The sequence below is a fragment of the Bos indicus genome, chromosome 1 (genome assembly GCF_029378745.1).
Source record: "Bos indicus isolate NIAB-ARS_2022 breed Sahiwal x Tharparkar chromosome 1, NIAB-ARS_B.indTharparkar_mat_pri_1.0, whole genome shotgun sequence".
Classification (NCBI taxonomy): Eukaryota; Metazoa; Chordata; class Mammalia; order Artiodactyla; family Bovidae; genus Bos; species Bos indicus.
The window spans coordinates 23669869-23696139 of record NC_091760.1 but is presented as its reverse complement, the minus strand read 5'-3'; the positions used below and the strand labels follow the sequence as shown (position 1 = coordinate 23696139).

Genomic DNA, 26271 nt, shown 5'->3' with positions numbered 1-26271 from the left:
GAGACACGGATGTATAGAACAGTCTTTTGGACTCTGTGGGAGAGGGAGGGGGGGATGATTTGGAAGAATGGCATTAAAACATGTATAATATCATATAAGAAATGAATCGCCAGTCCAGGTTCAATGCAGGATACAGGAAGCTTGGGGCTGGTGCACTGGGATGACCCAGAGGGATGGTATGGGGAGGGCGGTGGGAGGGAGGTTCAGGATGGGGAACACATGTACACCCGTGGTGGATGCATGTTGATGTATGGCAAAACCAATACAATATTGTAAAGTAAAAAAAAAAGAAAAAACAAAGTACAGCCCTGATGTAAAATACAAACACGAGATCCTACTACAGTCACCCAGCATGCCTGTGTGCTCAGTCACTTTAGTCCTATCGGAGTCTCTGCGACACTATGGACGTAACCCACCAGTTTCCTCTATTCATGGGATTCTCCAAGCAAGAATACTCCAGTGGGTTGCCACGCCCTCCTCCAAGGGATCCTCCCAAACCAGGGACCCAACTCCTGTCTCCTGCATTACAAGCAGATACTTTACCCACTGAGCCAGGTGGGAAGCCCACAGTCACCCAGCAGCCATACTCAAAAGTTCTGTCTTCAGTAACAAAACTTGCTATAGTCTCTCCAGTATTCTTTGGTATAGTCTATTTTCTCAAGTGCAAATGCCTTCTGCAGTCTACCTAAAACCTGTGTCCATTTTCAAAGACTTCAACTAGGTAACACTTCCTGGCTAAATTAATTCCAGTACTCTATCCACATCCATGCACGTATGCACTCATTCTTTCAAAACGAGTTTTATGAAAAACACCAATTTTAAACCCCAATTATTTATTCGTTTACTCTTTGGAAACAAAAAAATTAGTCTTCCCCCATTAGCCTGTGACCTTCGGTAATGAAGTTAGTATGTCTTATATCTCATCTCTATGGAGAAGGCAATGGCACCCCACTCCAGTACTCTTGCCTGGAAAATCCCATGGAGGGAGGAGCCTGGTAGGCTGCAGTCCCTGGGGTCGCTAAGAGTCGGACACGACTGAGCGACTTCACTTTCACTTTTCACTTTCATGTATTGGAGAAGGCAATGGCAACCCACTCCAGTGTTCTTGCTTGGAGAATCCCAAGGACCGGGGAGCCTGGTGGGCTGCCATCTATGGGGTCGCACAGAGTCGGACACGATTGAAGCGACTTAGCTTAGCTTAGCTTATATCTCATCCCTATAGTCATTTTATTTAAAATGTTTGTTGAACACATCCAAAATGAATTAATAATGTCGTGCCCTGAAGAAATGAACGGATCTCCACAAGCAAGATGTCAAGGCCCCTTGCAGACTAATCTTAGTTTCACTCACTCTCCCATGGTCCTGGTCGGATACGGGACATGGCGAAGGTGCGGTGGGCGGTTACCACGAGGTGCTGGGGGCGTGGCCCCGCAGCATCGCTCCGCCCCTGCCGCTCTTACTCTCTTCGTCGGCTCCGCCAGCAAGGAGAGAGGGCGTGGTCTCGGAGCCTCCTCCATTCTGGATCGAGCCGGAGGGATGTTGCCTGCTCAGGAGGAAGCCGACAGGACGGTGTTTGTGGGAAATTTAGAGGCTCGAGTGCGGGAAGAAATTCTTTACGAGCTGTTCCTTCAGGTACAGTCGGCAGGGAAGGGGTTTCAGAGGGGCGGAGCGCGTCGAGCCGGAAGCGCAGCAGGAGGGGCGGGGCGCACCTGAATCACCCGGAGTCCGGCTCCCTTTCCCTCCGCATCCTTTGCTCTGGTTTTAATTTAGTTCCGCTTTGGCTCAGCTGTCTCCAGGTTAGCAAGTGGGTAGTCCGGTGTTCTTGCCTGGAGAATCCCAGGGACGGGGGAGCCTGGTGGGCAGCCGTCTATGGGGTTGCACAGAGTCGGACACGACTGAAGCGACTTAGCAGCAGCAGTGAAGTGACAAAAAGTGCGCCTCATTCCCTGCCCTTCCCCTTCCCGTCCCCATTGCAGAGTCCTGGGGTGTGCAGTGACGAGTATACCCCCAACCCCCAACCCTGAGTCAGAGCTTTGCAGAGGCTGCCTGGGCCTTGGTGTGCTCAGGCAAAACAGAAAACAGCTCTGTCACTGTCTTCCTTCAGATAATAAGCACCCTGACGCCCTACATCCCGCGAAATGAGAAGAATATATTTTAAAATGCTTCCCGTATACGTTACTCTCCCAAGCCCTTTTATACAGGAGATGATTTTACTCCAGAATAAATGAGATTTCCGCATAATTTGGGCAGCCAAATCATGACTGAGACCGATTGATACCCTGACTGCTGCTGCTGCTGCTAAGTCGCTTCAGTCGTGTCCGACTCTGTGCGACCCCATAGATGGCAGCCCACCAGGCTCCCCTGTCCCTGGGATTCTCCAGGCAAGAACACTGGAGTGGGTTCCCATTTCCTTCTCCAGTACCCTGACTAGTTCCCTTTATTTCATACCAAGAGGGTCTTACGAAAACTTTTTCAGACCTGATAACTTATGTCTCCTGTATACACCTACTGTATACACATAGATCTTACATGCTAAAGAGATATCCACATTCAGCCGTTCATTTAACCGTTTAATGATCAATAATTACAATGACAGTAAGTAAGGTGCTAGGCATACACATTTGAGACAGTCCTTGGCCTTTCTAAAAGGAGAAATTTAAAATTAATTATCATGTTTTAAAATAATGTGCAAAAAGAGGGACATTTAGTACAGCAAAGTTGTTTCAAGTGTGAATTCTGATATCTGCAGTGTGATTTTGGCCAAGTACATAAATAGCTCAGCACCACAGTTTCCTCAAATGTCGGTGGGAGTCATAGTATCTACAGTATGATGTGGTGTGAAGATTGAGTAAACTCATCCAGATCAGACAGAACTGAACCTGGTACTTCCTAAGTGTTTGCTGCTGCTGCTACTGCTGAACAATACTACTATTACTATTAATAATAGTACTGATGCTTATATCAAGAGAAATCAAAAGTGACTTTCCTCTATCAGAATAAGAGCAAGTTCCAAGGGAGACAATAGAAAACTAAATTCTAAGGGCTAAGCATGAGTATCAGAGGTGAAAGGGGTTCTTTATGTAGTTTCTGAAAGGCTCTTCATTTGTGTTTGAACTAAATTGCCCCTCTAGTAATTATGAAGTGGAAGTGTTAGTTGCTCAGTCCTGTCCGACTCTTTGCAGCACCATAGAGGGTAGCCCGCGAGGCTCCTCTGTCCATAGGATTCTCCAGGCAAGAAAACTGGAGTGGGTTGACATTTCCTGCTCCAGGGGATCTTCCCAACCCAGGGATCAAACCTGGGTCTCTTGCATTGCAGACAGACTCTACCATCTGAGCCACCAACAGATGCACACAATTTGATAGAATTTTCTGCAGGAACACAGTTTCATTTCCGGGACATAAAACATTACTTGAAAAATATTGTGGATTTTAAGGCTTTAATGCTTATTCTTCTAACTTGCCATCCTTTTAAACCTGCCATTTTTAATCTACTCTAATACTTGTCTTTTCCTGCAGTTATTTTTCATCCTAGTATTATTTGGAATTTATCATTCTAACTTAAAAAAAAAAAAAAGAAGGAAAGAAGAAGAGGAGGGATGGAGGGAGGTAGAAAGAAAATTTATAGTTCTTTTTCTCCAGAAAGCTTCTCTCATGTTGAGCCAACAAAAAAGAGGGGGGCGGGAATGATGAGGTCATGGGATGGATAGACCTGAATGCCCCCATGCACATATGTTATTTCTAGTCAACAGGAACTGGATCTGTACCAGATGTATGTGAAACTACAAGATACATTAGATAGATTGATAGTCTCATTTTTTTTAATAATTTCTAGCTAAATATTCATCTGTATTAGATCAGGCAGCAAAGCATTTGTTTTTATTTTTGCCTATGCTCTCCTGTATTCTGGGAGGATTTACTAAAGTGAGGTGTCTTTTAGAAAGGCTTCAACCCAGAAAAACTTAGCAAATCTTTGACAACTGGCAGCACTATTTATGTGTTTGACTCTGGTTTAAAAGTACTAAAAACTTATGATGTGATTTTTACTACCAGCAAGTCTTCTTGTTGAATATCATCTTTTAAAATGCATGGGTATATTTTTGAATTTGTAAAATTCAAAGCATATAAGCATATTTTGTCCATTTGTGATTTCATATATTTAATATCACTTGTGGAGAAACACTGATTAAAATTGATTTGTTTTATTACTATTTGGTTCTCCTTGTTACTGCTGCTGCTGCTGCTAAGTCTCTTCAGTCGTGTCCAACTCTTTGCAACCCCATGGACTGCAGCCTACCAGGCTTTTCTGTCCATGGGATTCTCCAGGCAAGAACACTGGAGTGGGTTGCCATTTCCTTCTCCAATGCATGAAAGTGGAAAGTGAAAGGGAAGTCGCTCAGTCATGTCTGACTCTTAGCGACCCCATGAACTGCAGCATACCAGGCTCCTCCATCCATGGGATTTTCCAGGCAACAGTACTGGAGTGGGGTGCCATTGCCTTCTCCACTCCTTGTTACTAGTTTCTTTCAAATTTCTGATTATCCTTGGAAGAGTGAAAATCAGGTTTAGTATCTTTGTACTTTTAACCAAGAAATCTGGGCCATGAAGATCCAGAGAAGAAAATAGCAACCCACTCCAGTATTCTTGCCTGAAAAATCCCATGGACAGAGGAGCCTGGTGGACTATAATCCAAAGGATCACAGTCTCACAACTGAGAGACGAATCACAGCACAGTACAGAGATCTCAAGGGGAAAGATAATGAATTTAGGTTCAAATGTGTTGAGTTTGAAGTATAATCACATGGAGCTCTCAAGGAGACTGTCTGCATGAAGGAGGCATGAGTAGGAAAAAAATAGATTTGTTGATAAGGTGGTTCTTGAAGCCAGAAGGGAGGATGAGCTATTCCCTGGGAAAGTAGAGAATAAAGAAAGAAAGATTGAATCTTAAATACAGTATCATTTTAAAGATGATAATTAACATTTTTCTTTAGATTAAAAACAATTCCTTAATATACTTATCCAACTCAACAGAGAAAAGCAATCAGTCATTAAAGAGCAATGAATAAGTATGAGCCATCTACCTTTAAATCTATATGAGGCTTGGTAAGTACTTCCTGTAATCATGGTCATGATGGAAATGTGACATTTGAGGGTGTAATTAGCACTCTTTTACAATATTTGACTCTGATTTTGTACTCTGTATTGCTAATTACAGGTTTTAATCACAATAAAATCTGAATATTTTCAATTTTATTTTATCTTATTTTAATAATATACCATGGAATAATATTCCCCAGTTGTTAGACTTAGACCCTTACTAATTTTTCATTCTTACAGATAGTGTACCTAATTAAAAGTCTTAAACATATTAAAACACTTTTCCCTTTGAGAATATTTACCAAATGGGCTTACCATATTAAAATACAGTTTCTGTATAAATCAGAAATTTAATTTCTCTTGTGAAAATGTTTTAATCTTGTCAGAAAAAAAAAAAAATAGGCTTTGATGTGATGTTACCAGTTTCTTTCAGTTCAGTTCAGTCACTCAGTCGTGTCCGACTCTTTGCGACTCCATGAATTGCAGCACGCCAGGCCTCCCTGTCCATCACCAACTCCAAGATTTCACTCAAACTCACGTCCATCGAGTCGGTGATGCCATCCAGCCATCTCATCCTCTGTCGTCCCCTTCTCCTCCTGCCCCCAATCCCTCCCAGCATCAGAGTCTTTTCCAATGAGTCAACTCTTCACATGAGGTGGCCAAAGTACTGGAGTTGCTTTATGGTAACATAAACCCAACATCTCAAGGAATGCTGGGTTTATCATTTCAATTATTTTTGAGTTAAACATGGTCTATATGTGTGGAGGCAAAGTAGTATTTTAATCTTAGATTTAAATGCACTCTAAATTGTTTTGTTAGGCCTATCTTTCAAGATTTGGAACTATTACCTAAAATTTCCTGACCTTAACAACATAAGTGTTTTTTGATGAGCCAGAAAATGCCAAGAAAGTGTGATGAAGTATGATATTTATTGTTAGGAAAATACATGATCAAAAGAACTATGTAAAGCTGTTATTGCTAACAGATTTGGAATTTTAGCCTAAATTGAATATAGTTGATTTTCTGTGTGTAAAAAAATCTTTAGATTTATGACAAAATAATTTTTAAGTTTCTTGCAGGCTGGGCCATTAACCAAAGTGACTATATGCAAAGACAGAGAAGGAAAGCCGAAATCTTTTGGATTTGTCTGCTTTAAACACCCAGAATCGGTGTCTTATGCCATAGCTTTGCTGAATGGAATTCGTTTATATGGAAGACCAATTAATGTGCAGTATCGATTTGGTAGGTTGTCTCACTGATGAAATCTTCAAAGTGTGTTTTGTTTGTGGTGTTGTTCCCAGAGGTGTAAACTTTTTTTTTTTTCTCTCCTATGTTTTTTATGTTATAGCCTAAGACCAAAAAAGTGCTCCTGCAGCCTCTTAAAATTTCTCAGAACACATTCATAATGTTATGTAATTAGTTAATACAACCAATGACATTGCCAAATCCATAACATTATTTCTATATTAAAATTTAAAGTGGTCTCTTTTAATGTCAGCCAGAAAATAGCCATGATGGTTGCTATTGGCTGTTAAAAATTAAACAAATCTAAGTGAACTGGGGATACCCAACTCTAGCTTTTATAAACCAAGGCTATTTGCTGATCTTCCTGTCAATGGTATCAAATATCTACCATTTGGAAGATAGGGTGGGTGCCTTAGTCTTTGTCCTGGGTTTACCATGTTATACATATCACCCTGGATCTGAGCCCTGTAAAAGCAGCTGGCCAAAGGCTGAGCCTTCATAGCCACAGAGAAAAGCTTCCTAACATGAATGGCCTCAAACAACTTCTCCTGTGTTCTTCTTCTCAAACAACACATCAACACTGTTCATCATTGATTAGATGTCCAGAGAACATGGCACTATTACTCTAGCCCTTTTATAGTTTGAGGGCCTCATAGAGGCAGTGCTTATACTTATGTTGTGATGCTTATGGTACTTATGTTCCTTCCCTCCTCAATGATTCAGGTTTATGAATGTACCCCTTGTTTGGTTCTTATGCTTCTCGCTGTACTAAAAAAGACATAAGAATAAGAAAACACTGTTGTCTTGTTGCAAAGGAAAAGGGCCACTTCACATTTCATTTGATTTTGTCTTAACAAAGATAATTAGTTGGCTGCATCATGCTCTCAAGTACCATCCGATTAACTCATACCGACAGTAAAACAGGCCAGGCCATGTTGTGTCCTGACACGTCCCCAGCCAGCTGCTCAGTGGCCTCTGTCAGGTTACTTTTACATTTGTCAGTGCAGTTTAGAGAACTCATGCCTTCCACACAGAAGGCAAATAACACTGATCATTTGCCATCTTTAGTTTACAGGTATGTATTAGCAAGCAGCATTATATACTTTGTATGGCCCCATGTCAGCCTAATTCTTTTTTCTACAGTCATTGCTTTGGACAAAGCTTGGTTATAATTCACGCTCTTATACGTGATATAAGCAACCCTGTAAGTAGTACTTGGGAGGTCAGAAACATCTTGTGTATTTTATATGGAGTTTTTGAAAATGGCTTAATGTGAGAACTCCAGAAAGATGTACCTTGAAATAATCTGTTATTCTTTTTCTTTTGAAGGGAGCTCTCGCTCTTGTGAACCTGCTAACCAAAGTTTTGAAAGCTGTGTTAAGATAAATTCACACAGCTACAGGTAATTAAAAATATTTTTTTTTTCATAACGGTAAGGCAAATAAATATGGTCTTAATACCAGGAAGAGTTTTCATATATTCTATAAAACCTTTCTATTTAGACATAGGTTAATATTAAAGAATTCATTTTTCCTGAAGGCATGAAAAGTGACAGAAAGTATTTTCATTTAAAATTCAGTCAATATTTTCTGCAGTAGGTGGGAGAGATTTATATTTGTAGCATTGTTTATAGATTACCGTGTACTTTTCATTACTGTGAAATCACTTAAGTGTGCAAAGTCTCACTGTGATGGATCATAGAAATACTGTTATCCATATTTTATACTTGAATAAATATAGAGATGCAAAAGTTAACTAATTGCCAAGGGCACAAAGATGAAAAGGTGATAGTTTCTAGGCTTGAAATTAAGCATTTGAACATTAAGTCACTCTACTATTTATTTTACTAATTTTTAGAATTTCTCTATGGTAATTTTCAAAATATTCTCATTTGATGTACGCTTATTTCTTGATGCAACCATAGCCTGCAGGGATGCTCTCAGTTTAGCTATACCAAAGGTCATGGGACAGAAAGTCTCCCAAACCAGACTAAGGTGCTCAAATCACAGCATTTATTAAACCAATTTAAAAGATACAGTGAAAAGCAAAAGGAAAGCTTTGGGTATTGGATAATTTAACATTTGGACGCAAGGGACCCTACTAGCCGAGTTCTGGTTACACTGATATTCATACAACCTGTTTCTCTCTCTATTGCATCAGCCTTCCCCACTGATTGTGTGGTTATTAGCCCTAGAGTGGGCTTCCCAGGTGGCTCTAGTGGTAAAGAACCATCTCCCAGTGCAGGAGACTTAGGAGAGGCAGGTTCCATCCCTAGGTCAGGAAGATCCCCTGGAGAAGGCATGGCAACCCACTCCAATATTCTTGCTTGGAGAATCTCTGGACAGTCTACAAGCCTGGCAGGCTATAGTCCATCAGATCAGATCAGATCAGTCACTCAGTTGTGTCTGACTTTTTGTGACCCCATGAATCGCAGCATGCCAGGCCTCCCTGTCCATCACCAACTCCCGGAGTTCACTCAGACTCACGTCCATCGAGTCAGTGATGCCATCCAGCCATCTCATCCTCTGTCGTCCCCTTCTCCTCTTGCCCCCAATCCCTCCCAGCATGAGAGTCTTTTCCAATGAGTCAACTCTTCGCATGAGGTGGCCAAAATACTGGAGTTTCAGCTTTAGCATCATTCCTTCCAAAGAAATCCCAGGGCTGATCTCCTTCAGAATGGACTGGTTGGATCTCCTTGCAGTCCAAGGGACTCTCAAGAGTCTTCTCCAACACCACAGTTCAAAAGCATCAATTCTTCGGCGCTCAGCCTTCTTCACAGTCCAACTCTCACATCCATACATGACCACAGGAAAAACCATAGCCTTGACTAGATGAACCTTTGTTGGCAAAGTAATGTCTCTGCTTTTGAATATGCTCTCTAGGTTGGTCATAACTTTGCTTCCAAGGAGTAAGCATCTTTTAATTTCATGGCTGCAGTCACCATCTGCAGTGATTTTGGAGCCCCGAAAAATAAAGTCTGACACTGTTTCCACTGTTTCCCCATCTATTTCCCATGAAGTATTGGGACCGGATGCCATGATCTTTGTTTTCTGAATGTTGAGCTTTAAGCCAACTTTTTCACTCTCCAATTTCACTTTCATCAAGAGGCTTTTTAGTTCCTCTTCACTTTCTGCCGTAAGGGTGGTGTCATCTGCATATCTGAGGTTATTGATATTTCTCCCAGCAATCTAGATTCCAGCTTGTGTTTCTTCCAGTCCAGCGTTTCTCATGATGTACTCTGCATATAAGTTAAATAAGCAGGGTGACAATATACAGCCTTGACGTACTCCTTTTCCTATTTGGAACCAGAAGGGTCACACAGAATCAGACACACCTGAAGCAACTTAGCAAGCATGCACGCACGAGCACTAGAGCTGAGGTTAGAGTAAGAGATTCCATTCAGATAGAAAGTTCCTAGAGCTAATCTCACTTACTTGCTTTCTCAAAGAGACAGAGGGGCAAATATACCTGGCCACAGAAGGAGCTACATACTCACAAGGTCTACCTGAGTTTCTTAGGCAGAGCAGACATAAGAACAGCATAACTTAGCCCAGTGGCACCATGATAATGACTTGGTCTTTCCTTCCCTTTCTACCCATGACTAACAGTCTTATTTGTTCCATCATATTTTCACTGAATCTATCCATGGCATCTCTTAACACATGCTAAATTATTTATTTTGAATATTTAATATATGTTGTGAATTCTGCCTATGTCTTCCAAGTCACTTGCTTGTTCTAATTACAGTATCATCACTATCTCATAAATCTGTATTAGCTGAGTTCTAGCTACACTAATGTTCATAGCCCCTGTTTCTCTCTGCTGCTGCATCAGATCCATCAATGTATCTTTCATAAAAGCTACCATATTCTTCTGAGTTTTATCCATGCTGGTTGTTTTCTTGTTTTCTGTAGTAGAACTGAATGTTCTCAAGTAGTCTAACAGCATTGAACCTCCCATGTCTGCTAATTATATCTACCCTCCTAAGCATAGAAGAGTGACCTCTTAGGACTGGCAGTTACCCAGACTCATCTTTTGAAGAAGTACTGCGCCCCACGCATAACACAGTGTGCTCCACGTCCTCATTGTCCCCCACATTTCTAAATCAATGAAATCAGGACAAAGTAGGTCCTGAAATCAGACTATCTGAATCTGAATCCTGCCTCTGTCACTATATTAACAGTATAACCCTGGACAAATGATCACACTGTACCTCATGTCTACAATGAGGACAATTATTGTCAAAGAGTCAAATTTTATAGTTTCAGGGTATTTAAAATGGCATATAGCAAGTATCCAGTGAGTACTTTCAGCAAATGTTGGCAGGAGGTGGTGGTGATTCACTTCCTTGGTATGAAAGGAACTGTGGACTCATGAATTGAGCCATTTAGGTTACATAAAAACTTCCCTTATTCTTCTACTGGGAAAGGATACCTCTTTTTCCTTATGAGTTTGGACAGAAACAAGGTATTGCTAGGTGTGGGGCAGAAGAGGACTAGATAAACAAGTAGAAGACAGCAGTAACTCATACATGTTCTACTTCTATTTGATATGCACTTCATTATCACAAATTCTAGGCTAAAAGATCAGAGACAGGTATATATTCCATACTACTCCACTTCACTGGTAATACCTTCTTCTAGTATGTGCTGCATTATAAAGGAAGGATGAGAAAAGGTCATAGTGTCCTAGAAGTGTTGTGCAGAGAATGCTGCTCTTCTCATACCCTCGTCTTTCACTAGTGTTCCTTGGAAATGTGTTTTTGTGCTTGTTATTACCTCTTATACTTTCTGCTTTTAGTAAATAGTTCCTGTATTAGTGTGCTTGTGTTAGTCACTCAGTTGTGTCGGACTTTTGCAACCCCATGGACTATAGCCCTCCAGGCTTCCCTGTCCATGGGATTCTTCAGGAAAAAATACTGGAATGTGTTGCTATTCCCTTCTCCAGGAGATCTTTGCAACCCAAGAAACAAAACCTGGTCTCCAGCCTTGCAAGCAGATTCTTTACCGTCTCAACCACCAGTGCTAGTTCAGTTCAGTTCAGTTCAGGTGCTCAGTCGTGTCGGATTCTTTGCAAGCCCATGGACTGAAGCACGCCAGGCTTCCCTGTCCATCACCAACTTCCGGAGCTTGCTCAAACTCATGTCCATCAAGTCAGTGATGCCTTCCAACCATCTCATCCTCTGTCGTCCCCTTCTCCTCCTGCCTTCAATCTTTCCCAGCATCAGGATCTTTTCCAATGAGTCAGTTCTTTGCATCAGGTAGCCAAAGTTTCAGCTTCAGCATCAGTCCTTCCAATGAATATTCAGGACTGATTTCCTTTAGGATGGACTGGTTCGATCTCCTTGCAGTCCAAGGAACACTCAAGGGTCTTCTCCAACACCACAGTTCAAAAGCATCAATTCTTCAGTGCTCAGCTTTCTTTATAGTCCAACTCTCACATCCATACATGACTACTGGAAAAACCATAGCTTTGACTATATGGACCTCTGTTGGCAAAGTAATGTCTCTACTTTTGAATATGCTATCTAGGTTGGTTATAGCTTTTCTTCCAAGGAGCAAGTGTCTTTTAATTTCATGGCTGCAGTCACCATCTGCAGTGATTTTTGAATCCCAGAAAATAAAGTCAGTCACTGTTAACATTGTTTCCCCATCTGTTTCCCATGAAGTGATGGGACCAGAAGCCATGATCTTAGATTTCTGAATGTTTAGTTTTAAACCAACTTTCTCTCTCTCCTCTTTCACTTTCATCCAGAGGCTTTTTAGTTGTTCTTCACTTTCTGCCATAAGGGTGGTGTCATCTGCATGTCTGAGGTTATTGATATTTCTCCTGGCAATTTGACTCCAGCTTGTGCTTCATCCAGCCCAGCCTTTCTCATGATGTATTCTGTATATAAGTTAAATAAGCAGAATGACAATATACAGCCTTGACATACACCTTTCCCGATTAGGAGCCAGCCTGTTGTCCATGTACAGTTCTAACTGTTGCTTCTTGACCTACATATAGATTTCTCAGGAGACAAGTAAGGTGGTCTGGTATTCCCATCTCTTTCAGAATTTTCCACAGTTTGTTGCGATCCAAACAGTCAAAGGCTTTGGCATAGTCAATAAAGCAGAAGTATATGTTTTTCTGGAACTCTCTTGCTTTTTTGATAATCCAACAGATGTTGGCAACTTGATCTCTGGTTCCTCTGCCTTTTCTAAAACCAGCTTGAACATCTGGAAGTTCACTATTCATGTACTGTTGAATCCTGGATTGGAGAATTTTGAGCATTACTTTGCTAGCGTGTGAGATGAGTGCAATTGTATGGTAGTTTGAATATTCTTTGGTATTGCCTTTCTTACGGATTGGAATAAAAACTGACCTTTTCCAGTTCAATGGCCACTGCTGAGTTTTCCAAATTTGCTGGCATATTGAGTGCAGCGCTTTCACAGCAGATTTGAAATAGCTCAACTAGAATTCCATCACCTCCACTAGCTTTGTCTGTAGTGATGCTTCCTAAGGCCCACTTGACTTTGCATTCCAGGATGTCTGGCTGTAGGTAAGTGATCACACCATCGTGATTATCTGGGTCATGCAGATCTTTTTTGCATAGTTCTTATGTGTATTCTTGCCACCTCTTAATATCTTCTGCTTCTGCTAGGTCCATTTGACTTCTGTCATTTATTGTGCCCATCTTTGCATGAAATGTTCCCTTGGTATCTCTAACTTTCTTGAAGAGATCTCTAGTCTTTCCCATTCTATTATTCTCCTCTATTTCTTTGATCACTGATCACTGAGGAAGGCTTTCTCATCTCCCCTTGCTATTCTTTGGAACTCCACATTCGAATGGGTATATCTTTCCTTTTCTCCTTTGCCTTTAGCTTCTCAGTGCTAAAGCCACCATAAAAAGTATCACAAACGAAATTAAACACAGAAATGTATTGTCTCACAGCTCAAAATCCAAAATCAAGGTGTCTGCTAGAGTTCCTTTTGAGGGCGATGAGAAAGAATCTGTTCTGTGCCTCTGTCGTATATGCTGTGCTGTACTCGGTTGCTCAGTCATGTTTGACTCTGTGCAACCCCATAGACTGTAGCCTGCCAGGCTCCTCTGTCCATGGGATTCTCCAGGCAAGGATACTAGAGTGGGTTGCCATGTCCTCCTCCAGGGGATCTTCCCAACCCAGGGATTGAAACCAGTTCTCCCACATTACAGGTGGATTCTTTACCATTTGAACCACCAGGGAATCCAGTGCCTCTCTCATAGCTTCTTCCGCTCATTTGTTGGCAATCATTGATATTCCTTGACATGTACAAGCATCACCCAATTCTCTGCCTTCATCTCCATATGATGTTCTCCCTGTGTGCATCTGTCTCCACAAGTTTCCCCTTTGACTATAATAAGGAAGGATGCCTGTTTAGCACCTCCTACTCCAGTATGACCTCCTCTTAGCTAATTACATCTGCAGCAACCTTATTTCCAAATAAGGTCACAGTTCAGTTCAGTTGCTCAGTCATGCCTGACTCTCTGAGACCCCATGGACTGCAGCACACCAGGCTTCCCTGTTGGTCCATCACCAATAGGAGCTTGCTCAAACTCATGTCTGTTGAGTCAGTGATGCCATCCAACCATCTCATCCTCTGTCGTCCCCTTCTCCTCCTGCCTTCTATCTTTCCAGCATCAGGGTCTTTTCCAATGAGTCAGTTCTTCACATCAGGTGGCCAAAGTATTGGAGTTTCAACTTCAGCATCAGTCCTTCCAATGAATATTCAGGACTGATTTTCTTTAGGATGGACTGGTTGGATCTCCTTGCAGTCCAAGGGACTCTCAAGAGTCTTCTCCAACACCACAGTTCAAAAGCATCAATTCTTTGGTGCTCAGCTTTCTTTTTAGCCTAACTCTCACATATAAGGTCACATTCTGAACTATTTGGTGTTAGGACTACAACATATAACTTTTGAGTTGACACAGTTCAACTTGTGACTTCCCAATTTACATGTGACTCCGCTATGGAGAAACATATGCACGCCCTGAAATTCTCATGGGAAAGATAGTGGTTTTAGAAATTTTGCAGCTATTTTTATAATGATGCTAATCTTACCACCTCTGCTACTGGGTCACATCTTCCCCAGTCTATAACCTCACTGTGCTTTTTATCTTGTTTCTTTACTATCACTTACTGCAAACACATGTTCACGTCTCCTTGAACTTTGTCTCCAAATCAGTCTATTATATTTTCCCCTTCTTCTCACTGAAAAATTATCCTTCACATCTTTACTTCCTATTCACTTCTTAACCCCACTGTTGTTTGGAAGCTGTTCTTTGAACAGTTTGTTGTCAGGAATCTTCTGATCAATGATAGAGTAGCTCTAATGCTTATCCAGTTTACTCTAACAACCAACACTAAGTATTTCCTCGCTGAAACCCACTTCTCCACTGGCTTCTGTGATCCTGCTCTCACCATGAACCAACACCTATCCGTCTGACAGCTTCTTGTTGTTCTCCTGCCCTTGTCTTTGCCTCCATCTGCCTGTTTTAATTCACCCTTCCCACAGTAAACTTCCTGTCCTAAGATTAGCAGTATTAGTGTTAAAATTGTGGCATACTGTGGAGCAAATAGAATGAAGACTAGCTATAATGAGGACTAGCTGAGAATCCAGCCAGTACATATAACATTGGGATTTACTAGAGATCTCCATAGATGCAAACATTACATATATAAATGAAATTTTTGGACACTTCTGATGTTAATCAGGGATTATGCATGTGTGCAAAATCACTTCAGTCGTGTCTGTCTCTTTGCAACCCTGTGAACCACAACCCCCCAGGCTCCTCTGTCCATGGAATTCTCCAGGCAAGAATACTGAAGTGGGTTGCCATACCCTCCTCCAGGGGTTTTCCCAACCCAGAAATCAAACCTGAGTCTCTCACATCTTCTGCATTGGCAGGCAGGTTCTTTACCACTATCACCGTGTGGAAGAAATCAGCAAATATGTGTTCATGCTAATATCAGCAGCTTGTTTAACAAAGAGCATAATTTTTTTAGTTTAATAGTGAAAGTACCTTCAAAAATGAATTGAAAAAATTCCTATTTTTTCACCTATATTATTTGTAGAAGATTGAGTGTATGCTTGGTGATTATTATTGACTTACTTTGCTTTCTTCATATCTGAGTGTTCTATGCCTTTATACAACTATAACATTGATTAACATTTTCCTATCAGAAAGCCAAATGTGACTCTAAATATTAAGATTTCAGTATGTGGTAATTAATAAGACTTGAGATACTGCTATGTCACTACATTATCAGTGTAATATGTTTAAAGTTAATTTATCTTAATTGAGCTTTTAGAGAAGTTCTTTAATTATGAAGCTGTCTCTCTCTTTTTTTTTTTTCTAAGACTAGAGTACCTCTGTCCATAGGAATTTTAACTTCATATTACTTCTTCTTTTACCTCCCTCAAGAAATGAAGAAGCCATGGGCAGATCTTCCTTTTCCATGCAGTTCTCTCCAATTAATAATGCATCTTTATCTCAAGAATATTTTCTCTTTCAGAAGATGGTAAGTTTAATATGCCTTTGGTTGAAAATATAACATGATAATACAAACTATAAAGGATATGAAAACTGCTTGGAACTTAAGCTCAACTCTAAGCCTAGAGTGAAGGCAGAATATGCCTTGAGCACTGTGCCCCAGTGGCGATCTGCTCTTTTATCTGAAATTGATCATCTGAAATCCCATACATGTTATGTCCACAAACAGCCAGTGTATGAATGAAAAATGGCAGATGCAAGTGATAATGCACGTGGTAAAATAAAATTTGAATCACTTGAATGACTATATTTTTAAAATTTAAAAGGTATGTTTCTAAAATTGAATACTGTTTAATGAAGCATTTTGATAGAATGTAGTCATCAATCACCATATACTGCTTTTGTACATAGATTTTTATTTTAACTAAACACAAAGTTTCTCAATTGGTAGAGTAAACTACCTTATTTCCAAAGACTCTCAAAAATGTGGTTCTGGCCTAGAAATCACAGTGGTGGACTATATTGTTAAAGGGGAACTTAGGAAATGTTTTCTTCTAACATCTCATTTTATACATAATAAAACTGAGGTTCAGAGATTAATCAGCAAGCCCAAGACTATACAATTTGTTAATGACAGCTGTGGGACTATAACACAGGTATTCTGATTAACACGAGATTTCTTACAAACATCCAACATACATATGATCTTCAGATTTTTCAAATAGCCATTTTCACTTTGTAAACATAATGAAAGTTGATAATTTAATTTTTGGAAAAAACTTCTTGGTTATACAGTCTGTGCTTAGTTGTTTCTGACTCGTTTATGACCCTGTGGACTGTAGCCCACCAGGCTTCCCTGTCCATGGGATTTCCCAGGCAAGAATACTGGAGTAGGTAGCCATTTCCTTCTCCAGAGGATCTTCCCAACCCAGGGATCAAACCCAAGTCTCCTGCATTACAGGCAGAATCTTTACCCACTGAGCCGTCAGGAAAGCCCTTTCCTTGTTTATGGTGAGATAGTAATAAACAGCCAGTTCTCATCTAAAACCATCAATATCTTCTTTGTGGCATTATTTTTCTCTTTGATGAGATGAGCCATACATACATACACATACGCACACACGAGAGCTTGTTTTCCCTATTAATCTTTTTTAATGGAAGTAAATAACTTTATGATCACGTTGTCCACAGTCTACTATTTATACTTTCATTCAAAAATATTAATAAGTATTAATGTTGCCCCATTCCACATTACTGGTTACTAATTTTATTTTTTATTTTTAACTGGAGGAAAATTGCTTAAAAATGTTGTGTTGGTTTCTGCTACACAACAACGTGATCAGTCCTAAGTCTACACATACGCCCTCCCGCTTGAGCCTCTCTCCTGCCCACCGAATCCGAGCCCTCTAGGTCATCACAGAGCACTGAGGTGAACTCAGCTCCCTGTGTTTTGTAGCAGCTTCCCCTCTAGCTGTCTATTTGACACATGGTAATGTATTATTTTCTATTACTACTCTCTCAATGCTACTCTCAATTTGTCCCACCCTCTCCTCCTTCTCCCATGTCCACAAGTCTGCCCTCTGTGTCTGTGTCTCTATTCCTGCCCTGCAAATAGGTCCTTAATCTACTTTAAATAGCTAGAAATTTGAGTTCATCTATCTTAAGAATTGACTGCGGTGCTGCAAAATATGGTGACTATCAGCCATCCATAAGGAGTGATTATTTTCATTTTACTTAATTTTAATTTAAGTTTAGGAACAGAAACTTGATGCAATTATTGCAAAACTTTGAAGTATGTTTGCAAAAAAAAAAATTGGGGTATGTATAGCTACTATTTCAACTAAATTTTATATAATCTAGATTCTGATTAAATATTTTCAATGAAAATTTAGTATCCAAATTGAATATGCTTTTGAATATAAGTATAAATATGTAAATATATAGGGCTTCCCTGGTAGCTCCCTTGGAGAAGGAAATGGCAACTCACTCCAATATTCTTGCCTGGAAAACCCCATGGATGGAGGAGACTAGTAGGCTACACAGTCCATGGGGTCGCAAAGAATCAGGCACGACTGAGCGACTTCACTTTCTTTCTTTCTTTCCCTGGTAGCTCAGTCAGTAAAGAATCTACCTGTAGTGCAGGAGACCTGGATTCAACCCCTGGGTTGGGAAGATCCCCTGGAAAAGGAAATTGCAGCCCACTCCAGTATTTTTGCCTGGGAAATCCTATGGACAGAGGAGCCTGGTGGGCTACCGTCCATGGGGTCACAAAAGTCAGACACAACTTAGCTACTAAACCACATCCATAAGTATAAAAGGCACAGCAGATTTTAAAGACTTAGTATAAAAAAGTAAAATATCTCATGAGTAATTTTTATATTGGTTACATGTTGAAATGACAATATTTTGGATATTTGGGAATAAAATATATTAGGGCTTCCCAAGTGACTCAGTGATAAATAATCCACCTGCCAATGCAGGAGACACAGGAGATATGGGTTCAATCCCTGGGTCAGGAAGAGCCCCTGGAGTAGGAAATGGCAACTCACTCCAGTATTCTTGCCTGGGAAATTCCATGGACAGAGAAGCCTGGTGGGCTACAGTCCATGGGATGGCAAAGAATCAGACACAACTGAGCAAATGAGCACACACACAATATATATTATTTAAATTGCACCTGTTTCATTGTTATTTCCGTCCTGTGACTATTAGAAGATTTAAAACTACCCATGTGGCTTACATTATATTTCTTTAGGACAGCATTGATCTGTGCTGTAGTACGCTATACACCAGCTGGAATCTTTGTTAATCGTTTAAAGAAACTACTGCATCCCTGTCCTTCTTACTGACACATGGTTTGGTTTGCTCATAGTTACTTGTATAATAAATGTAAACTCTAACTTTGTCTTTTTTTTTTCCCTTTGTGGGCTTGCTTTGGTAGGTGAATATGTGTGGGTTTTTCCCACAGCAGTGGCCTACATACTACCCAGCACTGCAGCTTCCTTACTACGAGATGACAGCACCACTTCCTAATAGCACTTCTGCATCTTCCTCACTGAATCATGTTTCAGATCTGGAGGCTGGACCCAGCTCTTATGAATGGACTCAGCAGCAACCAAGTGACTCAGACCTTTATCAGACAAATAAACGAAAGAGGCAGAAACAAAGCAGTGACAGCGACAGTAGCACAGAAAACAGCAGAGGAAATGAATATAGCCCAAAGTTCCAAAAGTGTAAGAAAAAAAGATACTAGTATGTACATTCAAATGAAATGTATCTCTACTAGTCTTCATTCTGTTAAAAGAAAAATCTGTATTCTACTAAAGGACCAATTCCATGGCTTTCTTGTCTTCTTTGAAGTATATAGCAATATGATACCTGATTTGTATTTAATTTTTGTCTTGAATGACAAAAATCTTAAAAACAATATAATGTGCTTTTTGTATTTGTAATGGTGTTGTTAACAAGAAATACAGTCTTGAGTTGTTATGTTTTAGTATCAGTGATGAACTTACACTAAACCATTCATCAAAAGTCACTTACTGAGCACTCATGGAGAATGCACCATGATCGCCTATATTGTTGCCTGTAACCCGCAGCTGAAGTCAGAAGTGGGATGGTCAGTTTTCTGAATGAAACTAACACAAATCTTTGAGTTGTATGTTTTTCCTAAGAAGAGAGAATAAGCAGAGTTTAGTTTCCTTTATTACTAATACTTTTTTATATTTAAATATCTTGTCTCAGCCTTACTCTCATACATATATACTTCATATACAAGGATACACAACAGTGATACCAAAGGAAAGATAATTATCATGTGGCTAGCTTTTGGTTCCTTCCCTTTTCATATGATTATATATAATTAGGAATACATGGCTCTTGACTTCTATTTATTAATTGTATTTTATAAAAATTAGTTGGCTATGTCAGTATTCATTGTCCACCTCTTTCGCCTCCAGGTTGGAAAGCATATATCGGACACATTTAGATCTTGATAATGAACAATAATTTCAGTAGAAAGTTTCACTATTGTATGGTACTTAATGTTTATCGTAAAATCAGCTTTCCTACTTCTGGACCATTTATTTGCAGGGATAAACAGACTACATGTAAAATTAATGATTTATGTGGACAATCTTGTTAACCTTGTAGCTCATCATAAACTAGAATGCTGAAAATATTTATTTATTGAATCCAATTGAAAGGATCACACACGTTCATTAGGAGCTAACCACCCAATTTTAACCATTCTTTGATATTTCTTTTGTGTATTGCATAGCACCTTATAGATATTTATTATTATTTAAAATAATAAAATATTTTTAGCAAAATTAGTAGCTGAATTTAACTTCTGGTTATGATTATACAATGCAATCATGTTTTAAATGTAAATATTAGTCTGTTTTGATCTGACAAATGTGAAAATGTAAATTCTGCTTAATGTACCTTGATCTATAAAACTTCATATTGCTGAATATTCAAACTAAAAATGCTGACCTTTTTTTAAATTAACATTTTTGCAATTTAGAATCATACCAAAGGGAAAATATCTTTCTATGTAAATAGGAAGTGATATATATCTAAAACACATTAACTTCACCTCTGCATTTTCGTCAATTCTTAGACCTTGCAAATTTCCTAAGCCCCAGATTATTTCATTGTAATTGGCATTAAAGGAAATATATACACATAAGAAATATCTTAACAAGTACCAGATTAAGAAAATTATCTTGAAATATTGTTACATGAGTTAAAATCTTTGAACTGCAAGGAATTCTTGAAATTTCTTTCATCACAGGCTGGAATTATCTGGATATCAATTTTACCAAGTCAACCAACCAAAAGGCAAATTCACCTGTTTACACTGGTGTCTTCGTGACATAGCTCAGTTGGTAAAGAATCTGCCTGCAATGCAGGAGACCCCTATTTCCTGGTTGACAACAGTCATATGAACGACGACTACCTTATGTTTTAAAGTCAGTTTTTTAAAAGCCTCTCATAATTATTGTAAAGAAAGGGAAGTTAAAGCAGGTGGTTAGGTGGTCAAGAGATTTTCTGGGGAAGCCATAGAAGTTTGAGAGATTAAAAGAATTGGTTGAGGAAATGGAGCTGGATTCAGAGAAGGTGGATCTAAAAGATATTCTGGGGAGTCAGGAATAAGGAGCTGGAGGTAAAAGTGAGTATAAGAAGGAGGCAGAGGAGAATTTATAGTAAATCAAATTTTTGGTCTAAGTCTGACTTCTGCTCTTGAATTTTGTTAAGGAGATATTTTCTTTTTGTTTAGTCACTCGGTCGCTCAGTTGTGTCTGACTCTTTTGCAGCCCCATGAACTGTACCCCACCAAGCTCCGCTGTCCTTGAGATTTCCCCAGGCAAGAATACTGGAGTGAGTTGCCATTTCTTTATCCAGAAGATCTTGCCAACCCAGGGATCAAAGTATCCCCTGCAGGCAGATTCTTTACCAGCTGGGAAACCCAAGGGAACATTTTAGGCCAGTTTTAATATGTTTTGTGCCCTTCTTGCTATCTGATCGTCCCAGAGTACCAAGAGGGTATTTGTGTAGGATGAGAGCATTCTATAAGTCCCTTAAAGATAAAAGCTTTTATAAATTTTATGATCCATTGTCTGTCCTTTCACAGTTAGGATCTGCATGAGTATATATATTCAAATGTAACACAAACTACTGTCTCTTTTGGGGAAGACCTGTAGGTAAACTTCCAGGCTTAGAATATAATTTAACTATGTGCATGAGACGTGTCCCTGAATAGGACACAGAAAATGCAGCCTCCATAATCCAAAGGAACTCCCAAAGATAGCTGAAAAGAAGGAGAACAAGTTGCCACAGGCAGTGAGGATGGTACTCCACTCTCCCACAAATCCATCTGACCTATCTCCCATCTAATCCATGATTCCTGGTGGACAATACTAAGAAAGGAATTCTCAACACTACAAAGATAGTGAGATAGGAAGGGTTGTGGATTAGACAGTCACCTGAGAGCCAATAATGGTTCTTCGTGTCTCAGAACCTTGACCTGACAGCCAGCCTCATCCAGGCACAGACCCTATGATCTGCACCCCCAGTAGGCACAAAACGGGAGATGATGCTCTTTCTGCAGCTAAGCCAAGCTCTCAGAACCCAAAATCAAGATGGTTGTCTTTTCACCATGTTTATAGTTTATTTTGCTGTGCAAAAGCTTTAAGTTGAATTAGGTCCCATTTGCTTATTTTTGTTTTTATTTCCATTACTCTAGGAGGTGGGTCATAAAGGATCTTGCTGTGATTTATGCCATAGAGTGTTCTGCCTAAATTCTAAGAGTTTTATAGTTTCTGGCCTTACTTTTAGGTCTTTAATCCATTTTGAGTTTATCTTTATGTATGGTGTTAGGAGGAGTTCAACAGCATTCTCAGAAAGAGAAAAACAGAAATCACATATTAATACATGTATATGGAAGCTAGGAAGATGGTACTGATGAACCTATTTGCAGGACAGCAGTGGAGACACAGACACAGTTCATTTCATTTGCTCAGTCGTGTCCAACTCTGTGACCCCATGAACTGCAGCACGCCAGGCCTCCCTGTCCATCACCAACTCCTGGAGCCCACCCAAACCCATGTCCAGTGAGTCAGTGATGCCATCCAACCATCTCATCCTCTGTCGTCCCCTTCTCCTCCTGCCTTCTATTTTTCCCAGCATTAGGGTCTTTTCCAGTGAGTCACCTCTTCACATCAGGTGGCCAAAGTATTGGAGTTTCAACTTCAGCATCAGTCCTTCCAATGAATATTCAGGACTGATTTTCTTTAGGATGGACTGGTTTGATCTCCTTGCAGTCCAAGGGACTCTCAAGAGTCTTCTCCAACATCACAGTTCAAAAGCATCAATTCTTCGGTGCTCAGCTTTCTTTATAGTCCAACTCTCACATCCGTACATGACCACTGGAAAAATCATAGCCTTGACTAGATGGACCTTTGTTGGCAAACTAGTGTCTCTGCTTTTTAATATGCTATCTAGGTTGGTCATCGCTTTTCTTCCAAGGAGCAAGTGTCTTTTAATGTCATGGCTGCAGTTACCATCTGCAGGGATTTTGGAGCCCCCCAAAAATAAAATTTCTCACTGTTTCCATTGTTTCCCCCATCTATTTGCCATGAAGTGGTGAGTCTGGACAGACATAGAGAACAGACTTATAGACAGTGGAGGAAGGAGAGGGTGGGATGAATGAAGAGAGTAGCATGGAAACATACATTAGTATATGTAAAATAGTGGGAATTTTCTCTGTGACACAGGAACTGAAACAGGTGTTCTGTGACAACCTAGAGGGGTGGGATAGGGTGGGATGTGGGAGAAGTTCAAGAGGGAGGGGATATAGGTATGCTTACAGCTGATTCATGTTGATATATGACAGACACCAATGCAATATTGTAAAGCAATTATCAATTAAAATTTAAAATACAAAAAAAATTCAAAATACAATTAAAAATTTTAAAAACCAATTTAAAAAATCAAGATGAATGAAGCACCTCATTCAGTTTTATAGGTGACTCACAACAAAGTTTGTTCAAGTGAACAGCAGTCCAGTGAGAATCTCAAATGCACTGGTCTCTGAGGCCAATTCAAACAACAGATATATAGAACCCATGCCTGTATATTCTGTCTACCCTATGATTCTCATTCTTATCAAAAACACTTATAGACAGCACAATACAAAACAATAACACAAAAGACAAGGATAAATGGACACAATGACTATCTCTGGAAAAGTGAAGGTGTTAGGTACACAGTCATGTTCAAATCTTTGTCTAGAGGAACTAAAAAGCCTCTTGATGAAAGTGAAAGAGGAGAGTGAAAAAGTTGGCTTAAAGCTCAACATTCAGAAAACAAAGATCATGGCATTTTGTCCCATCAGTTCATGGGAAATAGAAGGGGAAACAGTGGAAACAGTGTCAGACTTTATTTTGGGGGGCTCCAAAATTACTACAGCCATGGTGCAGCAGGTTTCATGGTGACTGCAGCCATGAAATGAAAAAGATGCTTACTCCTTGGAAGGAAAGTTATGACCAACCTAGATAGCATACTGAAAAGCAGAGACATTACTTTGCCAACAAAGGTTCATCTAGTCAAGGCTATGGTTTTTCCTGTGGTCATGTTATGGATGTGAGAGTTGGACTGTGAAGAAAGCTGAGCACCGAAGAATTGATGTTTTTAAACTGTGGTGTTGGAGAAGACTCTTGAGAGTCCCTTGGACTTCAAGGAGATCCAACCAGTCCACTCTAAAGGAGATTAGTCCTGGGTGTTCTTTGGAAGGAATGATGCTAAAGCTGAAACTCCAGTACTTTGGCCACCTCATGAGAAGAGTTGACTCATGGAAAAGACTCTGATGCTGAGAGGGATTGGGGGCAAGAGGAGAAGGGGATGACAGAGGATGAGATGGCTGGATGGCATCACTGACTCGATGGACGTGAGTCTGAGTGAATTCCAGGAGTTGATGATGGACAGGGAGGCCTGGTGTGTTGCGATTCATGGGGTCGCAAAGAGTCGGACACGACTGAGAGACTGAACTGAACTGAACTGAGGCTCCTTTTAGTGATGGATTTTCCAGGCAAGAGTACTGGAGTGGGTCACCATTCCCTTCTCCAGAGAATCTTCCTGAATAAGGGTTCAAACCTGGGTCTCCTACATTGCAGGTAGATTCTTTACCATCTGATCCACCAGGAAAATCTGTTACCTCTGGGAAGGACTAATTTAAACCAAGAATCACAATACCTAGAGAACTAGTTCTAACCCAAAATTTTTTCTTGTATATCTAAACTATGAGTGTTTCCATTGTTAAAAAGGGAAATTTCTTATCACCCTCATTTAATTGAACATGTGGCAGAGACCCAAGACTCAGACTGGTAAGAAAGTTGACTTTTTCTGGCATTGTCGCAGGTTTCAAAATCACTGCACCCTCCAGAGTGAGTGGGGAGTCCTGAATACCCCATCCTCATTATCAAAACTCTTGGGAGGAAAACTTTTCCTCAATCAACTTGTATCCAAGTGGCTGGAGACCTGTGAACTAATTAACACCATGCAGATCAACAAGATGTATTAGAGTTCTCTGGAGGAGCAGAAGCAACAGAATTGGTTGACTAATTAATAGATTGATGGTCAGGAATTTTCTCACATGTTATGGAGACTGACAAGATCTGCAGTAAGCAAGCTGGAAACCGAGGGGATCCAGGGGTGCAGTTCCAGTCCATCTCTGAATGCCTGAGAATCAGGAGAGTCAGGGGTATGTTTCCAGTCTGAAGGACATTCAAAACCCAGTGTCCCAACTTGAAAGCAGCCACGCAGGAAAGTTTCCACTTCTCCAGGGAGAAGTCAACCTTTTGTTCCACTCAGGACTGTGGTCCTCAGATTGCTTGAGGATAACCAACATTAGGGAAAGCAGTCTGCTTTACTGAGGAGTCATCGATTTAAGTATCAGACTAATCCAGAAACACCCAGAAGAATGTTTGACAAAATGTCTGGGCACTCGGCAGTCCAGTCGAGTTGACATAAAATTAACCATCACATAGGAGAATAATCCACATGCATGTGAGAAGGAAGGGCTCCCCAGATTGCTAAAGACCATGGTTTCGAGATGTGCTTAACAAAAGGAGGAGCAGTTGGAGCTTCAGTGGGAAGTATAGAAGGTTCTATCAGGTTTGTTTACACAACTGTCCATCCAGGTGCTAGGGATGGTGCTCTTCTGGGATGGTTGCTGGTTGTTCAGTCACTAATTGTGTCTGAATCTTTGCAACCCCATGAACGGCAGCATGCCAGGTTTCCCTGTCCTTCACCATCTCCTGGAGTTTGTTCAGACTCATGTCCTTTGAGTCAGTGATGCCAACCAACCATCTCATCCTCCGTCACTTTTCTCCCGCCCTCAGTTTTTCCCAGTCTTTTCCAACGTGATAGGAAGTTCCCCTAAAGGACAGTTTAAGGCAGCTGAACTCTCACATCCCAGGACTAAGAATCAGTCTCCTCCTGGACAGAAAACTCCATCCAGGGGGTTATTACAGCTCTTAAATCAGTAAAGGAAGTTGAGGTAAGGTTTCTTTCCAAGGCTGCTGTTCATTCAGATGTTTTTTTTTTTGTTTGTTTGTTTTTTGGAATTCTCAAATTAAACTTTATTAGTAATAAAATTTTAATATATTTTAAAATAAAAATATGTTCATATATCAATAAACAGCATATGCATATGCATAATTTCATTAATTCTTCACAGTAACCTTATGAAGTAATACTATCATCTTGTAGAAATAAAATTGGGAGTACTATATGCTTAATTTCTCTAAAGTTAGAGTTCAAATGTTTAAATAAGTGGCAATCCCAAAGTTTTAAGCCAAAAATGTTTGACTAAAGCCACATGTTTTCATACAATCAGTCATGTGACTTCTTTT

At 40.1% G+C, this 26271-nt stretch overlaps 1 protein-coding gene across 1 annotated transcript; it reads left to right on the top strand.

Annotated features, from left to right (window-relative positions):
- Positions 1–1457: 1457 nt before the first annotated feature.
- Positions 1458–21466, top strand: RBM11 (RNA binding motif protein 11). Its single transcript, XM_019963541.2, has 5 exons — positions 1458–1632; positions 6174–6336; positions 7669–7741; positions 15785–15881; positions 18795–21466. The coding sequence occupies exons 1-5, from the start codon at positions 1537–1539 to the stop codon at positions 19104–19106; spliced, it is 741 nt and encodes a 246-aa protein (XP_019819100.1). The 5' UTR covers positions 1458–1536; the 3' UTR covers positions 19107–21466.
- Positions 21467–26271: the final 4805 nt, after the last annotated feature.